At 66.5% G+C, this 24,430-nt stretch overlaps 1 protein-coding gene across 12 annotated transcripts in view; it reads right to left on the minus strand.

Moving 5' to 3' along the window:
• SNED1 (sushi, nidogen and EGF like domains 1) overlaps window positions 1-22,532 on the minus strand; it is a 64,999-nt gene extending 42,467 nt beyond the window's left edge. For all 12 annotated transcript variants that reach the window (XR_007916683.2, XM_051839354.2, XM_051839356.2 and 9 more), the window contains exons 1-6: window positions 22,251-22,532; window positions 7,565-7,852; window positions 3,949-4,089; window positions 3,277-3,439; window positions 1,582-1,707; window positions 1,239-1,352 (exon numbers count right to left, since the gene is read on the minus strand). Coding sequence is in view for 11 of the 12 variants with exons in the window: in XM_051839354.2 (XP_051695314.1) it covers window positions 1,239-1,352; window positions 1,582-1,707; window positions 3,277-3,439; window positions 3,949-4,089; window positions 7,565-7,852; window positions 22,251-22,463 (1,045 nt within the window). In the remaining variant the exon portion in view is untranslated. The remainder of the gene's footprint in view (window positions 1-1,238; window positions 1,353-1,581; window positions 1,708-3,276; window positions 3,440-3,948; window positions 4,090-7,564; window positions 7,853-22,250) is intronic.
• Window positions 22,533-24,430: the final 1,898 nt, after the last annotated feature.

Genomic DNA, 24,430 nt, shown 5'->3' on the forward strand with positions numbered 1-24,430 from the left:
GTGTGTGGGGGGGAGGGAGGACATGATGTGTGTGGACACGTGTGTGTGTGAGGGAAGACACGGATGTGTGTGTGAGGGAGGACATGTGTGTGTGTGGGGGAGGGAGGACATGATGTGTGTGGACATGTGTGTGTGAGGGAAGACACGGATGTGTGTGTGAGAATATGTGTGTGAGGGAGGACACTGTGTGTGGGGGAGGGAGGACACATGTGTGTGCGTGGGAGGGAGGACATGATGTATGTGTGGACACATGTGTGTGAGGGAAGACACGGATGTGTGAGGACATGTGTGTGATGGAGCACACGTGTGTGTGGGCAGAGGGAGGACACAGAAGTGCAGGGAAAGCTGTGAAGACTGAGGGGCTCTCCCAGGCTGCAGCATGGGGTCTGCACTGCCAGCCACCCCGGCTCGCGGCAGTGAGTCTGATCCCGGCAGCCGGGTTCCTGCACAGCAGCACCCGGCCCTCCACCACGGGTGCTGCCCCTAACCACGTGAGCCCACGGGACCGAGCACAGGTGCAGCTCACGCCAGCTCCGGCTCTGTCACCTGTTGTCTTTCTGTTTGCTGTGAACTTGAGCTGTTCTTCATCCTCTAATTTCCAGAGAACTTGAAAATGTAACTGAGGCTCCCCATGAACACTGTGTGTGTGCAAGCACGCCAACACTGTGGAGCTGGCTGTGCCGGGGAGGGCGGGCAGCCAAGCCCAGGAGCAGCCGGGTCGGGCACAGGCAGATGGGGGATGGTGCCCCTCCTGTGCCCGCATGAACCCATCTGTCCCCAGCAGCACCCACGCTCCTACGCGGCCCCTGCTGCACCTCTGACCCTGACCCTGGCTGTGGTGGAATGAGAAGGCCATGCCAAGATGGCCGCTGACAACAGGCTGTGATTGGTTAGGGCATAGACCGCCCTTTGACTGGATTGGCTGCCTCGGCTATATAAGCTGCTGTACCAACTGAAATAAACGAGTCTGCGGGCTGCTGGCCTCAGGCCTGCTTTCACCGATTCCCGGGGTCTGTGTGGTGACTCCGTGCTTCTTGCCCCCACCACGCTCCTCCTCTCAGAACGAATCCACCTCAACACCTGGCCTGTTCCCAAGCTGCGTCCCTGGTCCAGGCACCACCTGGGCTCCTGTGCCCCCACCACTGTGGACAGGCTCTGGGGCTGTCCTGGACCTCACCCTGGCCCAGCTGTGCATCCGGCCATCCTGTCCCATTAGGGCCCAGGTGAGTCCCTCTTACCTGTCTCACAGGTGAGCCCCCCGAAGCCAGCCGGGCACTGGCAGCTGAAGCTGTTGACCCCGTGGGTGCAGGTCCCGCCGTTCTGACACGGGTGGGAAGCACACTCGTTCACATCTGAAACGGGCGGGCTGGGGCCTCAGTGGAGGACACCAGGCTCCAGGACATGCCAGGAGCTTGGGGGCGAGGTGGGGTGGGGGACAGATGGGGCAGCCAGGGGTGGCAGCCTCACCCACCCAGCATGTCCCCCACGCCCCAGGGACAGGACCCCTCAGGACCCCTGGCTGCCCCTGCGGTACCCCTCCCGTCCCTGGGCGCCCTGGCCCAGTCCCTGGCCGGCACTCACCCAGGTGGCACCTCCGCCCGGTGAAGCCTGCGAGGCAGGAGCAGGTGTAGGAGGGGTTTCCCGTGACACAGTCATCGATGCACCTGCCACCATTGAGGCACGGGCGCAGGGTGAGGCACACGGAGGCTGCGGACAGGAAGGGGCCGGGACTCACTCCCACCTCCCGGACTCGGCAGGACAGCCACTAGAAACGGCCACGTCTCCCTCCCTGCCTGGCCCCAAGGCTGTGCCTGGTGACCACAGCTGGTGCACAGCGGCCACAGGTCTCCAGGTGGAGCCGGGCAGGACTGCGCGGGTTTCCTGGTGACAGTGACCTAAGCTTTGCTCCTGGCCCCGAGCCACCGACACTCACAATGCCCTCGTACCCCCTTACCAGGGCTGGGGAACCATTTTTCTGCTGAGGGCCCCTGGGGTATTTATCACAGTGTTGGGGGCCATACCAAATTCTCACCTTACAAATCAGCCTGCTACGGATCTCCTGGATTCAGCTGCCCCCTCCCTCGGCAGGGCCACAGTGAGTGATTTCACGGGCCTCACACGTTCCCCACCCCGCATCCCAGACCTGCCACGGACACTTCTGGAACTGCGGCTAGCTCCTGGTTCCCTTGGCGTGAGATGAGAGGCGGGCACCCAGCTGTCCATCAGCGCCCCTCAGCCTGCCAGCCAGCTCAGCCTCACAAGGTCAGGCAAGTGGGCTGCCTGGCTCCTGGGAGCATGAGGCTTCTGAAATGCGTGGCCCTAAGTGTCCCAAGGACTCGGGTGGCCTGACCCTGGGAAGGCCCAGGGGACAGCCCTGATTCTGCCCACTCAGCTGCACCATCCCTGTCTGCCTGAGGCTTGCCAGCCTGTGGCAGGCAGTGTCTGTGGCACCCCACTTTCTCGGGAGCGAGACCCCCACGCACTCCCTGCAGGCGTGAGCTGGCCCTCCCTTCTGAGCCAAGGTGGGGCCCTGGAGGCCTTTGCATGCGTGAACACACGGGGCTTCCTCCCCCTCCTCTCAGGGGCCGGACAGTGGCGAGAAGCCTCCACACGGGGATCAGGGCTGGCGGGACCCTCTCCCGCGGGCTCCAGGCTCCCAGCCCCACCTGCACCTTGTGCCTCAGCCACGTGGCGACCTCGGTGCCGCCGGCAGGTGCAGCAGACCACCGGCTGGAGCACGAAGCTGGCCAGGTGAGCCCACAGCCCATGGCGGTCCGCAGGCTGCCCTGCAGCACGCGTCCCCTCCCCACGCGCCGGCTGCCCTCCCTCCCCTAACCCCGTGGCGCGTGCCCATCTAGAGCCCCTCTTCCCCCTCATCCCAGAAGCACGTGTTGGCTGTTGGGGACTCACGGTCGGGGAAAAGCGGCCCCCAGGGGCAAGAGGGGGACTCTGCTGCTCTCCTGGGGGCCCCAGGCTGGGCGGGGCTGGGGGGCCCGCGCCCCCGTCCCCACAGGCGCACAGATATCCCCTCACCCCGGCTGCTCGTGTGCACTGGGCCGGAAGGACCCCTGGGTTTGTCAAACACCAAAGTCTGGAAGCTAAGAGCCTGCTCACAGTGGTCCTGGGGAGTCGCAGGAGGCTGCCTCGCGCCCCGGCCCTGGGCCAGGCAGGAGGACGCGGCGGGCATGCGCGGCGCCCCTGCCCCTCCCCAGCTCCCCGCAGGGCACCCCATCCCGCTCAGCCCCGCGCGCATGCGCACCCGCTCGGGCCTCTTACTTGTATGGCCGCAGCCCCCCACGCGCACCTGGGCATCATCGATTCTGAACGCCCAGCGCCCGGGCACGCCCACGTTGGTGGTGGTCTCCACCTCGGCCATGTCCGCTGTGCGAGAGCCCGGGATGCTGAAGTAGCGCCGCCCATCGCCTGCGTTGAAGCCGGCCTGCGGCGGGGGGCGGGGTGGGGGAGAAGGCGGGGACAGTGCGGGCTGGGCTGGGCTGCGGTTTTCCGCCCGGCCCAATGCATGGGACAGGGCCTGGCAGCCCTGGGGGAGGTGCGGAGGCCTCCACGGGGCCCTGCGGGGGCCACCCACCTCCCAGCAGGGCTCTGACCTCAGCCAGTGGCCCCTTTCGCACCTGCTCATCCCGGCATGGCAGGGGCCCCATTCAGGAGGGGAGTGGGCCTGGCCTAGAGGGTCGGTGCCTGCAGAGAGCTGCACCCCAGGGGCCTGGGCACCAAGTCCCTGGCTTTCTTGCCGGCCACGGCTCCAGGGGCCACTGGCCAGGCCAGACCCCAGGCAGCCGTGCACACAGAACCACTGGGCGATGAGCGGCTTGGGGACACCCTGTCACTGTGGGCTCCTTGCTGGCCTCTGCCTGGGTGTCTGGACTGGAGGGGTGTCTGCCTGTAGTGGGGAGCAAGGCCCCAAGGGGACCAGCCCGCACCTCTTACCTGGGCCGCAATGCCTCCCAAGCCGTTGGCGTCGCCCCCGCTGCTGGCGTGCGTGCCGGTGGTCCACGTGATGGACTCATAGTTGAAGATGGTGAAGGACAACTTGCCGTCGGTGATGAGCACCGTCTGGAAGGTGTTCACCTGCAGGGTGGGGCTGGGTGGGTGTGTGCTCCTGTAGGGGAGGGGCTGGGTAGGGCGTGGGCACCTGGGGGAAGGGGCTAGGTGGGCGTGTGCAGTTGTGGGGGAGGGGCTAGGTGGGTGTGTGCATGAACAAACTGAACTGTGAAGGGGGAAAGGTAAAAAGGAAGCTGGGGGGGTGGGGCGAGTGGAGCCGCCTGGGCCCGGCCTCGGGGCGAGCAGGAGGCCGAGAAAGGACCAACTCCCAGCCCTGAAAGTAAATCCTGGGTCCAGGGCGGCTTTAAACGCAGACGGTGAGAGGCCCGCGGGAGCTGGCGTGAGGACCGGCGCTCCGTGTGTGCCTGGGCTGCTCTGGGGACGGCGGCCCCAGCGCTTACCAGGTAAATGCAGATGAAGCTGCATCCTGAGAAAAAGGCCAGAAGTGCCGCAGGGGAACAGGTACAGGGACTGGAAGGGCTCAAGGTGGCTGCCTACGGCTGCCTATGGCTGGCCATGGCTGCCTACGGCTGGCTACGGCTGGCCACGGCTGGCCACGGCTGGCTATGGCTGGCTACGGCTGGCTACAGCTGGCCATGGCTGGCTATGGCTGGCTACGGCTGGCTACATCTGGCAGGGGCCAGGACTCCCCCTGGCTGTGGGGAGAAGCTTGGGAGTAGGGGCACAGGAGGAGGTCAGCGCAGTGAGCTGGGCTGTAGGGGACCCCATGTTGGGGCGGCACTGCCCTCCCTGCCAGGGTGGGGCCCTGGGTGAGGCAGCACTGGGTGCACAGTGCCACCTCGGCCCCTGGTCCTGCTGCTGCCCACGCAGTGGTGAAGTGAGCCCCGGGCACTGAGCCAGCGTGTGGCTGCTGAGGAAGCTGGGGCCTGTGGTGCATTGTGGGAAGCAGGCGGGGACCCGCCTGGCCTGGGGCCCTGGGAGCTGCTGAGGGCCAGAGGCTGAGGCACAGTGGCTGGGCTTGGATCTCAGCTGCCCACCCGCTGCTGGATGCGCCGTGCTCGCCCTGGACTGGGCGGCTCCGTCTCTCCCATGCACACCCTGGGCCACGTGGTTCAGTCACCCCATGCACACCCTGGGCTGGCGGCTCCATCAACCCCATGTGCACCCTGGGCCATGCGGCTCCATCTCTCCCATGCATACCCTGGGCCACGCGGTTCCATCTCTCCCATGCACACCCTGGGCCACGTGGCTCTGTCACCCCCATGCACACCCTGAGCTGGCGGCTCCATCAACCCCATGCGCACCCTGGGCCATGCGGCTCCATCTCTCCCATGCATACCCTGGGCCACGCGGTTCCATCTCTCCCATGCACACCCTGGGCCACATGGCTCTGTCACCCCCATGCACACCCTGAGCTGGCGGCTCCATCAACCCCATGCGCACCCTGGGCTGGCAGCTCCGTCACCCCCCTGTGCTTGCTCTGGGCTGGCAGCTCCATCTCTCCCATGTACACCCTGGGCCACGTGGCTCTGTCACCCCATGCACACCCTGGGCTGGTGGCTCTGTCAACCCCCTGTGCTCACCCTGGGCTGGTGGCTCCATCACCCCCATGCTTGCCCTGGGCCACGTGGCTCTGTCACCCTCACGTGCACTCTGGGCTGGTGGCTCCATCACCCTCATGCACACTCTGGGCTGCTGGCTCCGTCACCCCCACACACACTCTGGACTGCTGGCTCCATCACCCCCATGCTCACTCTGGGCTGGCAGCTCTGTCACCCCCATGTGCACCCTGGGCTGGTGGCTCCATCACCCCCATGCTCACCCTGGTCTAGCGGCTCCATCACCCCTACACACACTCTGGGTTGCTGGCTCTGTCACCCCCACACACACTCTGGGCTGCTGGCTCCATCACCCCCATGTGCACCCTGGGCTGGTGGCTCTGTCACCCCCATGCACACCCTGAGCTAGTGGGTCCATCACCCCCATGCACACCCTGGGCTAGTGGGTCCATCACCCCCATGCTTGCCCTGGGTTGGTGGCTCCATCACCCCCATGCTCACCCTGGGCTAGCAGCTCCATCACCCCCATGCACACTCTGGGCTGCTGGCTCCATCACCCCCATGCTCACCCTGGGCTGGTGGCTCTGTCACCCCCATGTGCACCCTGGGCTGGTGGCTCTGTCACCCCCATGCTTGCCCTGGGTTGGTGGCTCCATCACCCCCATGCACACCCTGGGCTGCTGGCTCCATCACCCCCATGCTTGCCCTGGGTTGGTGGCTCTGTCACCCCCATGCTTGCCCTGGGTTGGTGGCTCCATCACCCCCATGCACACCCTGGGCTGCTGGCTCCATCACCCCCATGCTTGCCCTGGGTTGGTGGCTCTGTCACCCCCATGCTTGCCCTGGGTTGGTGGCTCCATCACCCCCATGCACACTCTGGGCTGCTGGCTCCATCACCCCCAGGCTTGCCCTGGGCTGCTGGCTCCATCACCCCCATGTGCACCCTGGGCCACTCCTGAGCCTTGTCCACTGCTCTCTCCCCAGACCTGAAACAGTGCTGCTACCCAGAAGGTGCCCTAGAAAATGTTTATTTTAGGATGTTTTTTATATATTTTTCATTTTCTCTGAAAGGCAGAGAGAGAGAGAGAGAGAGAGAGAGAGAGAGATCTTCTGTCTGCTGGTCTGCTCCCCTGATGCCTGCAACAGCCAGGGCTGGGCCAGGCGGCTCAGGAGCTTGGACCCCACGCGGGTCTCCCACACAGTGGCAGGGTGCAGGCACCGGAGCCATCGCCTGCTGCCTCGCAGGTGCACCGGCAGGAAGCTGGTGTTGAGGTGGAGCTGGGACTCACGCCCAGGCACGCTGGTGTGGGTTGTAGCGGTCCCCTTTTTTTTTTTCTTTAAAGATTTTATTTATTTATTTGGGAGATGGAGTTACAGACAGTGAGAGAGAGAGAGAGAGAGAGAGAGAGGTCTCCCCTCTGCTGGTTCACCCCCCAAATGGCCACAATGGCTGGAACTGCACCGATCTGAAGCCAGGAGCCAGGAGCTTCTTCCAGGTCTCCCATGTGGGCACAAGGGCCCAAGGACTTGGGCCATCTTCTACTGCTTTCCCAGGCCACAGCAGAGAGCTGGACCGGGAGAGGAGCAGCCAGGACTAGAACCGGTGCCCATATGGGATGCTGGCGCCGCAGGCAGAGGATTAACCCACTGTGCCATGGCGCCGGTGCCGCAGGGGTCCCTTCTTGACTGCTGTGCCCACGCCTGCCCCAGGATGTTTGCCAAGTGCATGAGTGTTCAGTTCTGTAGGTGCCGTGGCCACCCTGTGCCTGGCGTGGGTCTGCACAGTGCCCAGCTACCGGAGAGGAGCTGCCGGCTTAACTCCCTGAGCGCTGAGCCGCTGCAGGTGCCGCCTGGCTGGGAGCTGCTGTTTCAGGCCCCTCGGCCCTGGCTAAGTGACTTCTGTTTCCCCTTCCAGAGTGGACCGGGGGCCACGCCCAGCAGGTGAGGGCCCTGGGGTGCCCCCCGGGAAGAGCTGCACTCACGGGAGAGGAGGCGCTTCCTCCAAAGAAGGTCACGCGGTACCAGGTGGCCACGAAGACCCAGGTGGCCGAGAACTCCGGGAGCTCGGGGAAGTAGCGCCGGACGTCCTCCGTGGCCCTGTGCAGTGTGGCCGGGTCCGTGGCCTCCCTGTAGTATACGTCGCCCCCTCGCCGGTTGTCCACGTCTGCCCAGAAGGCGGCCACCACGCAGCGGTCCTTGGCGATGGGGAAGGCCACGGGGGTGAACTGAGAGACCTCCTTCAGGAAGGAGATGATCCCGTTATTGTTAACCTGCTGGGCAGAAAGGCGGGTTGAGGGGCGGGCGGGGGGACCCAGGAGGCTTCTGGGAGGAGGCGGCTGACAGCATCACCAGCCAGACCCACCCAGCGCGACCCTCCCACCCCGGCCAGGGGCACAGCACCTGCGAGGCAGCCACCCTCCAACGCCAGGGTGGAGTCCAGGTGCTGTGGGGGCGAGGGAGCCACGGAGACAGAGCTCCGAAGACGAGGACCCAGACAGCCACCACGGCCACAGCGGACAGCGCCCGACATGGCACCCCCGGCCCCAGCAGTGGTTCCCAGGCCCCAGGGGGCACTGGGGGGCGGCGGTGGGAGCAGTCACTGTACCAGGGCTTCACATCTGGAGAACCCCCCACCGCCGCCGCCTTTAGGGGAGCAGGTGCCGTGTGACAGCCCAGCGACACGTTGGGAATGCACACCTCTGTCCTCTCTGCCCAAAGGCCCAGGCCAGAGCCGAGAGCTGGGCCTCAGGCGGGTCTCCAGGCGGGTGGCAGGAACCAGAAGCTGGAGTCAGGAGGGGCCGGAGGTGACCCGGGACGCGGCCTCCCAGCCGAGGCTCAGCGCTGAGCCCGACGCCTGCCCGCACCTCTCTGCTCTTAAAGGCACAGCCGGAAGTGGACAGGGAGCGCCTGTGAGCAGGCCCAGCACTCAGCACTCTCCCCACTTAGAAGCCGCAGCCACAGAGCAGACCTGCGGTGTTCGTAACCTCGGGAGCGCGAGAGGAAACCATCGAGGCTCAGACCAGCTCCAGTCCGGGAGCCCGACACAGCCCGAACGCCGAGCCGGGACCCCATGGCCTCGCCCTCACCCAACGACCAGAAGGAAGCTCTGGCGTCTAAAGTCCGGAGACTTCCACGAGGCCGCTGAGCCCCTCAGTGAGAGGCAGGTGGGAAACCCACACGCCACAGAGGCGGGCGTGGCCGTCCCCAGTGCCCCACACGGGGGCCGCTCCGCCCACTGCCAGCCTCCAGGTGACAAGAGCTGACCTCATGACCCCGGATGTGGAAGGACTTTCCTGGCTGTGACACCAAAGTCCCAGGTGACAGAGACGGATGAGCGGGACTTTGCCATGAGCGCCAGGCCGGGGCCGCGACCTGCCTGCCTCTGCCTCCGGCTCCGGCTTCCCCGTGGCCCCCACTGGGGTCCCTGCAGCTGGAGGGGCAGTGGAGACAGCCCCACGGGCCGGCTGGGTGTTCAGAAATGTCAGGAAGCCAGCACATCAGATCCCACGTCCTGGACGGCAGTGGTGGCCACGGCGGCCCAGGTGACCATCGCAACCAAGCTCACCACGGGCAGAGGGCACCAGCGGATGACAACCCTGAACTAGGAAAACACCGAAGAGGAAGCTGGGAGGCAGATAACCCAGCTCAGCACGGGGCCCCGGGAAGAGGCCTGTGAACACTGGAAGGAGAATAAGCCCCAGGGTCAGCCCCAGTGTCACAGTCCCAGTGTCAGCCCCAGTGTCAGGGCCCAGTGTCAGCCCCAGTGTCAGGGCCCAGTGTCACAGCCCCAGTGTCAGCCCCAGTGTCAGCCCCAGTGTCACAGCCCCAGTGTCAGCCCCAGTGTCACAGCCCCAGTGTCACAGCCCCAGTGTCACAGCCCCAGTGTCAGCCCCAGGGTCAGCCCCAGTGTCAGCCCAGTGTCAGCCCCAGTGTCACAGCCCCAGTGTCAGGGCCCAGTGTCAGCCCCAGTGTCACAGCCCCAGTGTCAGCCCCAGTGTCACAGCCCCAGTGTCAGCCCCAGTGTCACAGCCCCAGTGTCACAGCCCCAGTGTCAGCCCCAGTGTCAGCCCCAGTGTCAGCCCAGTGTCAGCCCCAGTATCACAGCCCCAGTGTCACAGCCCCAGTGTCACAGCCCCAGTGTCACAGCCCCAGTGTCAGCCCCAGTGTCACAGCCCCAGTGTCAGCCCAGTGTCAGCCCCAGTGTCAGCCCCAGTGTCAGCCCCAGTGTCACAGCCCCAGTGTCACAGCCCCAGTGTCAGCCCCAGTGTCAGCAAAGTGTCAGCCCCAGTATCACAGCCCCAGTGTCACAGCCTCAGTGTCAGCCCCAGTGTCAGCCCAGTGTCAGCCCCAGTGTCACAGCCCCAGTGTCAGCCCAGTGTCAGCCCCAGTGTCACAGCCCCAGTGTCAGCCCCAGTGTCAGCCCCAGTGTCACAGCCCCAGTGTCAGCCCGTCAGCCCAGTGTCAGCCCCAGTATCACAGCCCCAGTGTCACAGCCCGTGTCAGCCCCAGTGTCAGCCCAGTGTCAGCCCCAGTGTCACAGCCCCAGTGTCACAGCCCCAGTGTCAGCCCCAGTGTCAGCCCAGTGTCAGCCCCAGTGTCAGCCCCAGTGTCAGCTCCAGTGTCACAGCCCCAGTGTCACAGCCCCAGTGTCAGCCCAGTGTCAGCCCCAGTGTCACAGCCCCAGTGTCACAGCCCCAGTGTCAGCCCCAGTGTCAGCCCCAGTGTCACAGCCCCAGTGTCAGCGCCAGTGTCAGCCCCAGTGTCAGCCCCAGTGACACAGCCCCAGTGACACAGCCCCAGTGTCAGCCCCAGTGTCAGTCCCAGTGTCAGGGCCCCCTGGCATCTGAACACAAAGACCTTGGGAACAAAGCCAGGAGACTGCGAGACTTCCGTGACTCCCGGCCAGCGCTGTGGTGTAGAGGGTGAAGCTGCCACCTGCCACGCCGGCATCCCATCTGGGCGTGGGTTCAAGTCCACTTCTGATACAGCTCCCTGCTAACGGCTCAGGCACTTGGGCCCCTGTCGCCCGTGTGGGAGGCCCTGGATGGAGCTCTTGGCTTTGAATAAAGAATCTCAGGGCGCTAGCACCTCACATCCATCAGGCTGACTACTGCTGCAAACCCCAGGGCAGCCAGTGGGGGGCGGGAGTGCTTGTGCATTGTTAGCGGGAATTAAACAGTACAGCTGGGCCGGCGCTGTGGCTGCCACCTGGCATCCCATGTGGGCGCCGGTTCGAGTCCCGGCTGCTCCACTGCTGGTCCAGCTCCCTGCGGATGGCCAGGAAAAGCAGCAGAAGACGCCCCCCCAGGGAAGGCTCCCCAGGAGAACCCTCCCTGCGCAGCACCACCGGGCTCCCCCACCCGGCAGCACCGGGCAGTGAGGCCTCAGGAGGAGGTCCCCGATTCATACTAAGCAAACCCCGTGTCCTGGAGGGCGGGGGGACGCGGGAAGAACCGGACCCCGTGCCCTCCTCGGCCGCAGCCTGGGCTCAGCTCTCTGCTCTCCGCTGAGCCGCCCGCCTGGCCTGCCAGGTGCCCAGGCCCGAGCGGCTGGACTCTCATTCCGTCCGCAGAGGCGGATGCCTGGCCCAGGAAACCTGGCTGCCTGCTGACCGCTGCTCTGTCTCACGCCCGAACTCTCTCTTGTGTGGAGGCGAGGACCTGTTCCCTCCTCTCCCTCACAAAAGGCAGAGCAGGGCAGCTGTGTGGCCAGCAGACAGCCCGGCGCTCACGGCGCGGCCGGCAGATGCACAGCCCGGTGCTCACGGCGCGGCTAGCAGACGGACAGCCCAGTGCTCACGGCATGGCTAGCAGACGGACAGCCCGGTGCTCACAGCGCAGCTAGCAGACGGACAGCCCGGTGCTCACGGCATGGCTAGCAGATGGACAGCCCGGTGCTCTTGGCACAGCCAGTGATGCACAGCCCGGTGCTCACGGCGTGGCCGGCGGACACACAGCCCGGTGCTCACAGCGTGGCCGGCGGATGCACAGCCCGGTGCTCACGGCACAGCCGGTGATGCACAGCCCGGCGCTCACAGCGACAACGGCAGCTGGGCGTCAGCTTTCCGCTGCAGCAGAACCTGAGTGGCCTGGGCACAGAGGATGCCGGGCGCGTCTGCTCCAACATGACACAGGTGCACCTGTGGACACGGCGGCCGTGTGGGCGGGGTCTCGGCCTCGCTGCCATCACACGGGCAGTCAGTGTCCCACAGACGCCTCTGTAGCCACATTCAAAGCTTCAGAAAAAAAACCAGGAAATGTTCTAGAAAAATACAACTCATCAGAAGTGGCGTGGATGTCGGCATGAGTGGCAGCCTCCCGGGAGCAGGGACAAGGCCATCACAGTGGCCAGGACGCCCAGGCGCAGGCAGTGGTATGGGGTGGGGCTCTCAGGTCCCACCCGGAGATGCTGCAGCTGCCCCCCACGGAGCTCTGGTGGCAGGACAACAGCGGCAGGCCTGGGGCCCGGCCAGAAGGCAGCGGGGCACGACCGCTGAGGCTGGGGTCCCACTGCCGGCTCTGAGCACCCTGGGTTTTCATGGAGCTGTGGCAGGGGAGGCCTGTGGGGCTGGGCTGCTTGCAACCACGAAGTCAGTGCGGGGCCCTCGCCAGGGCGGGGGCCAGGTCCCTGCTCACGCCCCCCACCCTCCAGGGCCGGGGTCCTCTCTCACGTCCCCCACCCGCCAGGGCCAGGTGCTCACTCATGCCCCCCACCCACCAGGGCCAGGTCCTTACTTACGCCCCCCCACCCACCAGGGCTGGGGCCGGATCCTCGCTCACGCCCACCACCCACCAGGGCCAGGGTCCTCGCTCATGCCTCCCACCCTCCAGGGCCGGGGTTCTCGCTCATGCCCCCCACCCACCAGGGTCAGGTCCTCACTCATGCCCCCCACCCGCCAGGGCCAGGTCCTCACTCATGCCCCCCACCCACCAGGGTCAGGTCCTCACTCATGCCCCCCACCCACCAGGGCCAGGTCCTCACTCATGCCCCCCACCCACCAGGGTCAGGTCCTCACTCATGCCCCCCACCCACCAGGGCCGGGGTCCTCACTCATGCCCCCCACCCACCAGGGTCAGGTCCTCACTCATGCCCCCCACCCGCCAGGGCCAGGTCCTCACTCATGCCCCCCACCCACCAGGGTCAGGTCCTCACTCATGCCCCCCACCCACCAGGGCCGGGGTCCTCGCTCATGCCCCCCACCCACCAGGGCCGGGGTTCTCGCTCATGTCCCCCACCCACCAGGGCCAGGTTCTCGCTCATGCCCCCCACCCACCAGGGCCGGGGTCCTCGCTCATGCCCCCCACCCTCCAGGGCCGGGGTTCTCGCTCATGCCCCCCACCCACCAGGGTCAGGTCCTCACTCATGCCCCCCACCCACCAGGGTCAGGTCCTCACTCATGCCCCCCACCCACCAGGGCCAGGTCCTCACTCATGCCCCCCACCCACCAGGGTCAGGTCCTCACTCATGCCCCCCACCCACCAGGGCCGGGGTCCTCGCTCATGCCCCCCACCCACCAGGGTCAGGTCCTCACTCATGCCCCCCACACCCCAGGGCCGGGGTCCTTGCTCATGCCCCCCACCCACCAGGGCCGGGGTCCTCACTCATGCCCCCCACCCACCAGGGCCAGGGTCCTCGCTGGCCGCCTGCAGCTGCTTTGAGAAGATGCTGGAGGACGTGGGGGCTCAGCCCTCCCTGCTCTGTTGGTTCCGCCCCCCAGCAGCCAGGCCGCCTGGCCCGCAGCGGGGGGGGGGGGGCTGCCGAGGTGCGCGTGGCACAGGGGGCGTCTGAGCGGCACGGGAAGCAGCAAAGCTCTTTCCTCGCTGAGGCTGTGCTTTGCATGAAGAAGATCCCGAGGAGTCCGCTACTCAGAGACCAGACCCAGCCGGTCGCGCCGCACTCGCGGTCAGCAGTGGGCGATGCAGACGCGGAGCTGGGAAGACAGCGCCCCAGCACCGCGGCAGTGACACCGGGGCAGATCCGTCCTGAACGCTTACGCTAAAAGCCACATGCGCTGCTGAGAGAAATTCAGGACCTAGGAAGCCCAGGGTCTCTGACGGCAGCAGCGGAGCCGGGCAGCAGGAGGGCTCCGCGTGCCTGACCTCGGCTCTGACTCTGACGCAGACGGGGGCGGGAGCCCAGTCCAGCACACAGAGGGCGCTGGGCCCCACTTCAGGCCCCGTGCGGAAGGAGCGCAGCAGGACTACAGCCCCAGCGCGGGAGCCGGGCCTGCGGAGCCTGCAGGAAGAGATGGGGGCTGTGGTCTGCGCTCAGCCGGCGCTCCTGGGCCCGACACCGACAGTACAAGACAACAAAAGAAGAACACACGGACTGGATAGTACCAGAATGAAAACGCAGTATTTTAAAAATATTTTATTTTATTTGAAAGGCAGAGCTGGAGAGAGAGATCTTCCCTCCGCTGGTTCACGGCCGGGGCGGGGCCAGGCTGAAGCCAGGAGCCCAGAACTCCGTCCAGGTCTCCCACGCGGGTGCACGGCCCTGTGCTCCCGGGCCACAGCAGGGAGCTGGCTCGGAAGTGGAGCGGCCAGGACTTGGCCTGGTGTCACACAGGACGCTGTACCACAGCCCCGGCCCTGACACATTTGTCCTAAAAAGGCCTCTCTGGGCACAAGGAGAGGGAGTCGGTCTTGGGTGCCGTGGTTAAGATCTCAGCGGGGTTCCAATCCAGGCTCCAGTCCTGACTCCCACTTCCTGCTGATGCTGACCCTGGCAGGAAGCTGGGATGGCTCGGGGCGGGGGGCTCCCCACCACCCCTGTGGGAGACCTGGATGGAGCCCTTGGTTCTCAGCTGTGGCCTGGCCCAGCCCTGGCAGCTGCAGGCATTGGTGGGGTGAACCAGTGGATGAGAGCACTTGATAGACTTAAAATGGAAATGTGAGCCCCAGGATGGGAGAGAGAACGCAGACCACAGTGTGACAAGGGGCGCAGCCCGGAAAACGAAGACGACTCGAGCTCAGCGGGCCAGGGCACCGGCTCAATGGAAACGAGCAGCACTCTTGCACGGCCATTTCTGCAAAGGAGAGCTGCAAGTGGTCGATGCTCCGTGCCGAGACGCGCACATCACTGCCGGCAGGGCAGCGGGACCCCAGCTCTCCCAGCAGGTGGTGCTGGGGAGCAGCCGGGGGATGTGCGGCGGTGCCACCGTGTTGGACAGCATCTGGGAGGCCCTCAGTGGTCAGACACGAGTCCCCTGGGTCCCAGCACCCCACTCCCCGCTAGGCATCATGCACACCCAAGAGACAGAACCACAGCACCCCCTGGCTGTCTGGCTACCACCAAGTGCAAACCGAGGCAGCCCACGGAGAGGTGCAGGCGGTGTGCACGCAGCCAAGACACCCCCTGGCCCCCCCGGCCGGCAGCACAGGCAGTGAGGCAGTGAGAGTGGGCGGAGTCTCCTCTGGTGCCAAGGAGAAATGGAGCACTGGCTCCCGCGGCCGCATGAGTCGCGAGGAGCCAGCCAGAAGGGACGGCATGAGCCCATGCGTGGGAAATGTCCAGCACAGGACTTTGCCCAGGACTGCCCTGCTGGCATGGACGGGGCAGGGCCAAGGGTCCTGGCTCAGGGCTCCGGGCGTGGGACAAGAAAAGTGCCCTGGCTCTGGTGGGCGTGCCGCTGTCCCTGCACGCATGTCCCCTGTGAGAGTGGACCATGTGGAATGTGAATGCACTCCGCGAGGAGCGGGCGGGCACCAGGGGGCGGCCGCGGTGCCTGGCAGGGGCCACCTCCCGGCTGGGCTGCCGGGCCACACTGTCCCGTCCTGGGGCTCCTGGTCTGGGTCCCGCCTCTGCATCCCACACAGCTGCCCGGCCATGTGCACCTGGGGAGGCAGCAGGTGCTGGCTCAGCACGTGAGTCCCTGCCGCTCACACAGGAGACCCAGGCTGAGTTCTTGGCTCCTGGCTTTGGCCTGGCTCAGCCCCAGCGGTTACAGGGGCTTGCAAAAGGGTGCCGGTATCGCACCTCGGAGTGCTGGGCTCGAGCCCTGACCCACCTCCCTGTGATGCAGACCTGGCAGGCGGCAGTGACGGTCCCATAATTGGCACTCAAGAGACCTGAACTCAGCTCCCAGCCCCCAGTTCCAGCCTGGCTCAGCCCGTGGGTGGGCATTTGGGTGAGTGATCCAGCTCTGGCTCTGTGTCTCTCAAATAAAAAGGGAGAGCGAGAGCGAGAAGGAGAGCGAGAGGGAGAGCGAGCCAGCCCCCCCCTTCCCTGGAGCCCAGCCCGGCCCCCGGTGCTCTCGAGCACTTGCCGGGGAGGAAGGAGGACTAAACACCGGTCCCGGGGGGCCTGGACGCCTTGCCGTGTGGTCCCTGCCCTGGGTGTCAGGGGACAACGGGAAGAAGCGTCGCGAGCGGAGAACTGAGGGCCCACAGATGCCCCCTGGTGGCCTCCTGTCCCTCTGCAGACTGAGGGCCAAGAGAGGGGACGCCCTCCGGTCCAGCAGCGCCCCCTGCCTGTGGTAAGACGCAGCTACACACCCTGAGGCCTGGGCACTGGCACAGAGGCTGGTGTGACCCTGGGGTAGACAGACACAGGGGGATGGACACACACACACATGCACACACACGCACACCCCTGGTGGGGGAGGGCGGGAGGGAGGGAGAGGAACAGAGAGAGCAAGAGAGCGAGCGCGCCCATCTTCCAGCTGTTGGTTCATTCCCCAGATGCCCGCAGCAGCTGGGCTGGAGCTGGGAGCCTCAAACCCCATCCGCAGCTTCCACTGAAGCCGCAGGACCCCAGCTACCTGCGCCAGCCCCAGAAAGGGACACGGGGCCGGCGCTGTGGCGCAGCAGGTAAAGCCGCTCACCGCCTGCAGTGCCGGCATCCCATGTGGGTGCCAGTTCAAGACCCAGCTGCTCCATTTCCAACCCAGCTCTCTGCTGTGGCCTGGGAAAGCAGTGGAAGATGCCCAAGTCCTGGGCCCCTGCACCCCTGTGGGAGACCTGGAGGAAGCTCCTGGCTCCTGGCTTTGGATCGGCGCAGCTCCAGCCATTGTGGCCATCTGGGGAGTGAACCAGCGGATGGAAGACCTCTCTCTCTCTCTCTCTCTATCTCTCTCTCTCTCTGCCTCTTCTCTCTCTGTGTAACTCTGCCTTTCAAATAAATAAATAAATCTTAAAAAAAAAAAAGAAAGGGAAACTGGAACTTGGCCAGGAGCCTGCGGCAGGATTCACAACCCCCAGTGCACATGAGGGGCGAGAGGCTGAGCCAGACCCGGCACTCCCACACTGCCCTCGGCCAGACAAGGGCATCCTGCCACCCACTTGGCAGACGCGGTCCCAGGGATGGCCACGGGAGGACACCCCCACCCCTGCTCTGGGACGCGCAGGTGTGGGAAACAGGAGGAGCGAGGGCGGGTGTGGGGGCGGGGCATTGGCCGCTCGGGTGGGAGGGGTGTGTTCCGCACCGTGACCGCTGGAGCGACCGCAGCAACCGGGGCCAGGTCATCAGGGCACACACTGTGAAGACGGACACCCCCTGCCCGTCAGTCTCGCCTCAGAGAGCAGCCCGGTGTCCCCCGCCAGCAGATTAGCACCTGCTACAGCAGCCGCGTGGAGCCAGCAGCTCCGCACAGGGCAGGTGGGGCTGCCCAGGCGCTGGACGGAGCCACGGGACCCCACACGGCCAGGGTCAGACCCTCAGGGAGGGGAGGGGCTCCCGCGTGGTCCTTCCCTGCGGTCTTGCTGTCCAGTGCCCCCCTGCTTGTGCCCCAGCTGCCTGTGGGGCCTGCGGCCTGGAGCTCAGGGCTTGCGGGCGTGGTTCTGGCATCGTGCTGCACCCACGGTCCAGGTGGGTGGCCACGTGCCAGGGTGGCGGGCCGTCCCTGAGCCCTCAGGGCGCCCTCACCGTGGTGGGCGTGTCCTGGCCCCCGCTGAGCCATGGGCAGCACAGAGGCTCTGGGGGAGGGGCTCTGGGCAGCACAGGGCGGCCTGCAGCCCCCAGCTCTGCACAAAGCCATCAAAAAGGCGTCGCCCGGCCCCCTGCTCTGCCTGGTGGTGCCGCCTGCCGGGGCTCGCTGTGAGTGCCAGCAGCCCCTCGGATACCCTGGTGGCTTCCCATGTGCCTGGGGCTTCTCCCACAACTACCAAGCAGCCCAGGCAGGGCAGAGGGGCTGGGAGTGGGGCTCACTCACACCCAGGCTGCAAGCAGGGGGGTGGCCCCTGTGAGCACCTGAGGGTGGGGTCCACGCAATGGCCATGGAAGGACAGCAGTCCCACTGCCCCTTAAGGGCTGAGGCCACCAGGGTCAGCCAGGGGACTTCCTGGAGGAGGAGACCCCGTCCTGCTTCCCCCCAGCTGCGTCCTGTCCTGTGGCCCAGGCCTCTCTGAGGCTGTGCTGTGGACCCTGCAGACTAGGGGTACTGCTCAGGGCTCTGGACCCCTGCACGCAAGGGTGGTTCTGGCCTCCCCCTCCCCAGCAGCGGCTGCCGCCCTGGGGGTCCGAGCACCTGCTCCCCCACCCCAGGCCTGTCACTCCAGCTGCCGCGGCCTCTCCCTCTCTTCTTTGTGCAACGCCTCCTGCCTCAGCTGCACACCAGGTGAGGGCCCGTCCAGTCCTGCCCGACCCCCATGCCCTTGGGCGCGCTGGCCTGCCGTGCCATGCTCCAACCCTGCTCCGTGTCCATCCGTGGCCTGGGCAGCCACCTCCCCCCTCTCCTGATGCCCGTCACCCCCAGCCTGCTCGGCGCCTCCTGGTGCCTCCTGCACCGGGTACTGGGGTGCAGCACTGGTCAATTTTTTCCTCAAAATTCACCAAACTCGGTATCCACTAGTGATGAGTCTGAATGACTCCCCAGCAGGACAAACATTAGACAAGCGCACGGCAACGCAGCCAGCTAGCATCACACAGGAAGCGGCAGGAGCACCCTGCCGAGCGGGGGCAATGGGCGGCATCTCGAACGGGGGGACACTCCCACGGAATTCCAACTCAGACACAGAAAGCCCACGCTCAACCGCCACGCCACTTGGCAGAACCTGCCACGGGACCACGGCGGCCACGACAGGGAGGACCGCACGGCACTGCAGGTGCACGGTGCTCCTGCCAGGGCGTCGCATCCCTTCAGTGTCAATCGGCCATTTACAGCACACGTCCTAACACGCATCAAGTCACATGCATGGCGAGGGCAGCACGGCGGCCGGGAGGGGAACACGCGTGAGCACTGTGCACGGCTCTGACACGGCACTTGGCCTTTGGAGATGAAATTTCAGTTAAAATTGCAAATCTCAGTTGAAGACGATGCTAGGTTTAAAATGCGCTCACACCTAGAGCAATCAATAAAAAAGGGATCAGGTGCTCAGACAACGGTGAGACTGGGTTTCTAAGAGCCCGACACGGGCCAGCGTGTGGTGCAGTGGGTTAAGCTGCCGCTGGCCGGCTGCAAAGCCGCATCCCAGGTCGGAGTCCCGGCTTCAGATCCAGCTCCCTGCTAATGTGCCTGGGAAACCAGCAGCTCATGGCTCAAGTCCCTGGGTCCCCGTCACCCTAGTGGGAGACCCGGATGGCGTTGCCAGCCCCCGGCTTCAGCCTGGTCCAGCCTCGGCCACTGTGGTGACTTGGGAGTGAAGCAGTGGAGGCAGTGGGCGCCCACTCAGCCTCCCCACTCCTCACAGGGCCGCCCGGCTCTGCCGCAGCCCCTCAGCCAAGGGCTCCTCAGAAACCAGGGCCTCGGAGAACACAGGCTGTCTGAGTTCTGTCCTCCTGTGTGGCTTCCGCCCCGCGTGCCCCCCGTCCACACACAGAGGGGACGTCTGGATGCCAGCATCCCACTCCCGACCACGAGCCTCCTGAAGCCAGCCCAGCAACAGGGCTGCAGCTGCGTGGACAGACCCCACAGTCCTGCAGCGGTGGCCATGCCCCAGCTCGGACCAGTCCTGGGAAAGGCCACGAGAAGCACGGTGCAGAGCGCCCAGTGGCCAGCAGGCGGATGTGGCTCAGCGGCTGAGACCACCTCCGAGCCTGGTGCCCGGGGGACAGACATGGCCACTCGTGGGGCCCACACCCCAAACAGGAAAACATGTGAGGTTGGAATGGACACGGGCGGTGGCCAGCACTGGGGTCAGGGCACAAGGGGCGTTGGGGAGGCCCCGAGGAGGGGGAGGTGGCACAGGCGGTCACTGTGGGGGCAGACAGCACCCACTGCCCTTTGAGCCCTTGTTGCCCTGTACTCAGAGATGGGCGGGAGGAAGGGAAGGCAGGGGGCAGGGAGCAGGCCCAGCAGGCATCCGGGCAAGTGGAGCTGCAGGTCTGGACCAGGAGGTGGCCGAGCAGGCGGGGGCAGCAGGATGTGGGGTCCGAGGGCCCCTGAACCTGCCTGCGAAGCTCAGCTCCTCACCAGCACCCGGCCGGCCCTGTCCTCCCAGGGCTACCCGGCGACCCAGGCTGATCGTGGCCATCGTAGGCCAGCACCCACAGCCCAGGTGGCTCCGGCTTCCTCCTGGACCCCGCCTGGCCCTACTTGCTGGGGGCTGCTTCCTCCTGCTCTGCCTCCTCCCCTGGTACCAGCAGGGAGGGGCTGCAGGGGGCAGGGGCCCCGCCTCGCCAAGCCCCAGCAGGATGAGCAGCCTGGAGCTGGTCCCCGGGCCGAGGGTTCCCACACCTGCTCAGTGGTCTGTGGGCCTGGGGAAAGGCTGAGTGGGCAGGGAGCCTTCTTGTGGGTCTGCTGCGGGTCACCTGTGCCCAGGCCTGGCTTCACTGGGACGTCCTAGGTGCCAGGGAGCACTTTCCGGACGGGTTGGAGCTGGGGCTGGACGCGTGTCATGGACATGATCCATCAGACGGGGGCGCTGCACTGCACAGACTGGCAAACCGAGGCTCAGGAGGTCACGGCTGGACGAGGGTCACTGGGCCCGTCCTGAGCTGGCCAGTGCTATGGGAGGGGCTGGGCTGCGGCTCGGGGTGGGGATGGCAGTGCAGGGGCAGCCTGGGTGTGCAGCCATGCCTCGCTGCAGGCACGAGCTGGGTGCGGCCAGCCAGAGGTCAAGGCCAAGGCCACTCCTGCCTGTGGGCTCTGGGAACACTGTCCACCTCACTGCAGGCCCTTCCCGCTCCCACCCCGGGGTCTGCATTCCTTGGACTGGGCCCAGGGTTTTCCAAGACGCACAGCGGCTGCACAGCCAGAGGGACCCAGGTGGGTGGGAGGAACCTCAGTGGGGGCCTAGGCCCCGCCCACCACTCTTGAAGCTCAGCCCCGCCCACACCCCAGCCACCCCTACCCTGACCATGGCTGGGGCAGCAGGGCTGGGATGCAGTCGCTCCCAGAGGCCACAGCGTGGTCTTGTGCATGGCCCGGGCAGGGGCCTGGCACACTCCCAGGGGGGACGGCTGCACCCCACAGGTCCGCAGGCCACGTCCAGCTCTCTCTGCCCATGGCCTGGCAGGTGCCACACACACGGCAGTGACCGTGGCGCTGAAGTCCAGCCATACCACGTTCTCGCTGTGGGCTGTGGGAAGCCTGCCTCGCCAGGGCCAGGCTGGGCAGCGCCCTGCGCCTGCTGACTTGCTCCTGCCACAAGGCTGCTCAGCCCAGCACCCGGCTGCCTGACACAGGCTCCAGGGCTCTGAGGGGACCGCCGCTGTGCCCTGCCGGCTGTGGACCAGGTGGAGCCAGGGGCATCCAAGACGGGTCCTCTCCTCCCCGGGCAGTGTGGACGCCCCCCACGCGTCTGGCTGCAGCTCCCCACACTGCTCCCTCACGAGCCCAGCGTCCACACGGCAGGCGCCCGTCCTTCTTCTGGAAACCCTCACGGCGCCCCTGATGTCCTTTCCGCCCAGGGCTGTCCCTTGGGGGAGGCTGGGTTTTCACCCGTGACATCAGTGCGAGGAACATTGTGACCAGGACGGCATCTCCCACTCCTGGGCCCCAGTGCTGTCCACCCAGCTCCACGGGACTTCACGGGGCGGCACCCACAGACCACTGTCGCATCCCCCAAAGCTGCCACTGAGGAGGCCTGGCCACAGAGCCTCATGGTGGTGGCAGCAGCCCCCGGGGGCGCTGGGTCAGGATGACCACAGGCAGGGAGGGCGTGGGGACGTCGGCATGGACGGCGGCGTGGACGGCAGAGCGGACGGCGGAGCAGAGGGCAGGGCTGGGGCGGCACTGAGATGAAGGTGGGTGTCGGGCACGACTGCACGCCAGGCTGGGCTGGTGTTTTCTAGGTGGGATTTGGGGGCATTCAGAGGTCCCCACTGCACAGATGCCCACAGCCCTCGGAGCCCTGGAGAGGGACGTGGCACCGGGCCAGGAGCTGTCCCTGCACTGGGTCCCCAGGTAGCCCCAGACTCAGGAGGGGAGGGAGAAGGAGAGAAGGGGGCGTGGTGAGTCGGCGCTCCTGGCCCAGCGTGCCTGGGGAGGGGCCACTGGACCTGGGGGTCAGCGGGGAGGTTCTGAGACCTGTCCTGGCCGAGCGCCCCCGCGGTCACTGAGGCCCCGGGAACACCGGTGCCGGCTGCCCCTTCGCTGTCTGAAGAGCCCCGCGGGCCGGCGCCGCTCGCCGTGGCCAGGGTGCCCGCCCCGCCCGCCCGCCCGCGCCGCCGGACGCTGTCCTCAGTCCACCCCTGGCCGCCGCGGTGCCAAGTGGCTGGCGGCCGCGGCCGGAGCCGGGCGGGCGGGCGGGCGGGCAGCACCGGGCCAGCGCCCTCCCCGCTACTCACGTAGAGTCCCGAGTGCTGCGCCCCGAAGAACGGGAAGGGCGCGGAGAGCGGCTGCAGCCCCGAGCCGCCGTCGTCCCGCCGAGGGGTGGCGGCGTCGCCGCGCTCCGCGCCGAACGGGTAGAAGTCGGCGAGCGCCACGGCGCCCCGCGCCCCGCGCGCCCCGAGGCCCAGGGCTGCGGCCAGCAGCAGCGCCCAGGCGGCGCCGCGCCGCATCGCCGGGTCTGCGGCGGGGCCGCGGGCGGGGGCCAGGCCGGCCGCCGTGCAGAAGGCGCCGTGTGGGACCGCGCTCGGGCCGGCCCGCCCTCGGGGCCGCGGCTTAAATACCCAGCCTGGGCGGTCACTCGGCGGGGCGGGCCGGGGCGGCGCCACGCAGAGTGGCGACTCTTAAAGCGCCAGCCCACGGGCTCCCCCTCCCTGGGCGCTCGTGGAGGCGCAGGTCCCCCCTCGAGACGGGCAGGGCTGCCAGTAGCCGGGGTGCCGCCCCCTCGCCCCGTTCCTCCTACCTGGGCGCAGGCCCAGGGGCTTCCTGAGAGCTGTCTTGGGTCTGGGGCTGGGGGAGCTGCACGGCCACACCGGGAGAATTCCTGGAGGTTTTCCCGTGGGTCCAGGGAGGGAACGACCACCACAGCACGAAGGCTCCTGGGTAAAGCAGACCCTCCTGGAGGGGCCTGGGCACAGGGCCAGAGGCCCCCAGGCTGGGGGGGGGGCACATTTGGAGTGGTGCCCATCCCAGCCCTTGTCCCCACCTCTCCCAAGGACACTTCTGTGTCTGGGGCCTGGACTCCTGGGGCCTCAGCCTCCACCTGCCATTGGCCCATGCTGTGCTGGGGGTGTGGCTGCAGGCGGGGTTCCATAGCCAGAGCAGGGAGCATGTCCCTGAGAAGGGGTGGGGCCCAGGTCCTGCACTGGCTCTGCCTCCTGTCAGTCCCACCTGCCCAGCACGGGGTCTAAGGAGACCCCACTTCTGGGGGACAACCCCCACACACCACCTGGGAGATGGGGGAGAGAGAGAGAGAGAAGGGGAGAGAGAGAGGAGGGGGAGAGAGAGGAGGGGGGAGAGAGAGGAGGGGGAGAGAGAGGAGGGGGAGAGAGAGGAGGGGGAGAGAGAGGAGGGGGAGAGAGAGGAGGGGGAGAGAGAGAGGAGGGGGGAGGGAGAAGGAGGGGGAGAGAGGAGGGAGGAGAGAGAGGAGGGGTAAAGAGAGGAGGGAGAGAGGGGGAGAGAGAGAGGAGGGGGAGAGAGGGGGAAGAGAGGAAGGGGAGAGTAGGGGGGAGGGGGGGAGAGAGGAAGCACCTCCCGCTTGCTCTGCACAGGGGTGAACCCAGGCTGAAGAGGTAATGGGGGTGGGGGCCAGGTCCATCCCAGAGCCAGGTCCACCCCAGGGCCAGGACCTCCCCAGGCCCGGCGTCCACCCCCAGAGCCAGCACGCTGAGCCACGGCCTTGGCCCCGTGAGGATCCTGGGCCAGGTCTGGGAGCACGGGGGTTAACTGGAGCCGGCCTTGAGTTAAACACACACACCCCCCACAGGCAAAAAGGAGAACAAATGTTTTCTTCAGGTGCTAAAAATATGATCAGGAAATACTTCCCGCGAGCTCCGCTCAAGGGCGCCTTTGTCTCGGCCCAAAAACCCGGGTTTATCAAAACCAGAGTCGGAGCTCCACGCCAGGAACCCGAGCCTCCAGCCGAGGGACTGCGGTTTAGGGCCCGCAGCCCCCGGGGCCACCCCCAGGATGCAGAGTACACCGAGGACCCAGGCAGCACAGGGTCCCGGGGCACGTGGCCCTGCCTGGCCTGGGAGCCGCAGGGTGAGGCTGGGACAGTTCAGGGCCTGGAGGGGCATTGCCCTGTGGGCTGCATGTGTGGATCGTGTGCTGTGTGCGTGTGGGGGGAGGCGTGTGCAGTCTGTGTGTGTGTAGGCCGTGTGTACAGGCCATGTGTGCAATGCCATGTGCGGTCCGTGTGTGCACGGGCCGTGTGTGCAGTCATGTGTACGGGCCATATGTAGTCTATGTGTGCATGACTTTGTGCAGTCAGTGTGTGTGTAGGCCATGTGTGCAGGCCATGTGCAGTCCATGTGTGTGCAGGCCGTATGTGTAGTCATGTGTGCAGGCCATGTGCAGTCCGTGTGTGCAGGCCGTGTGCAGGCTGCGTGTGTTGTCATGTGTACAGGCCATGTGTGTT

The sequence above is a fragment of the Oryctolagus cuniculus genome, chromosome 3 (assembly GCF_964237555.1).
Source record: "Oryctolagus cuniculus chromosome 3, mOryCun1.1, whole genome shotgun sequence".
Taxonomy (NCBI): Eukaryota; Metazoa; Chordata; class Mammalia; order Lagomorpha; family Leporidae; genus Oryctolagus; species Oryctolagus cuniculus.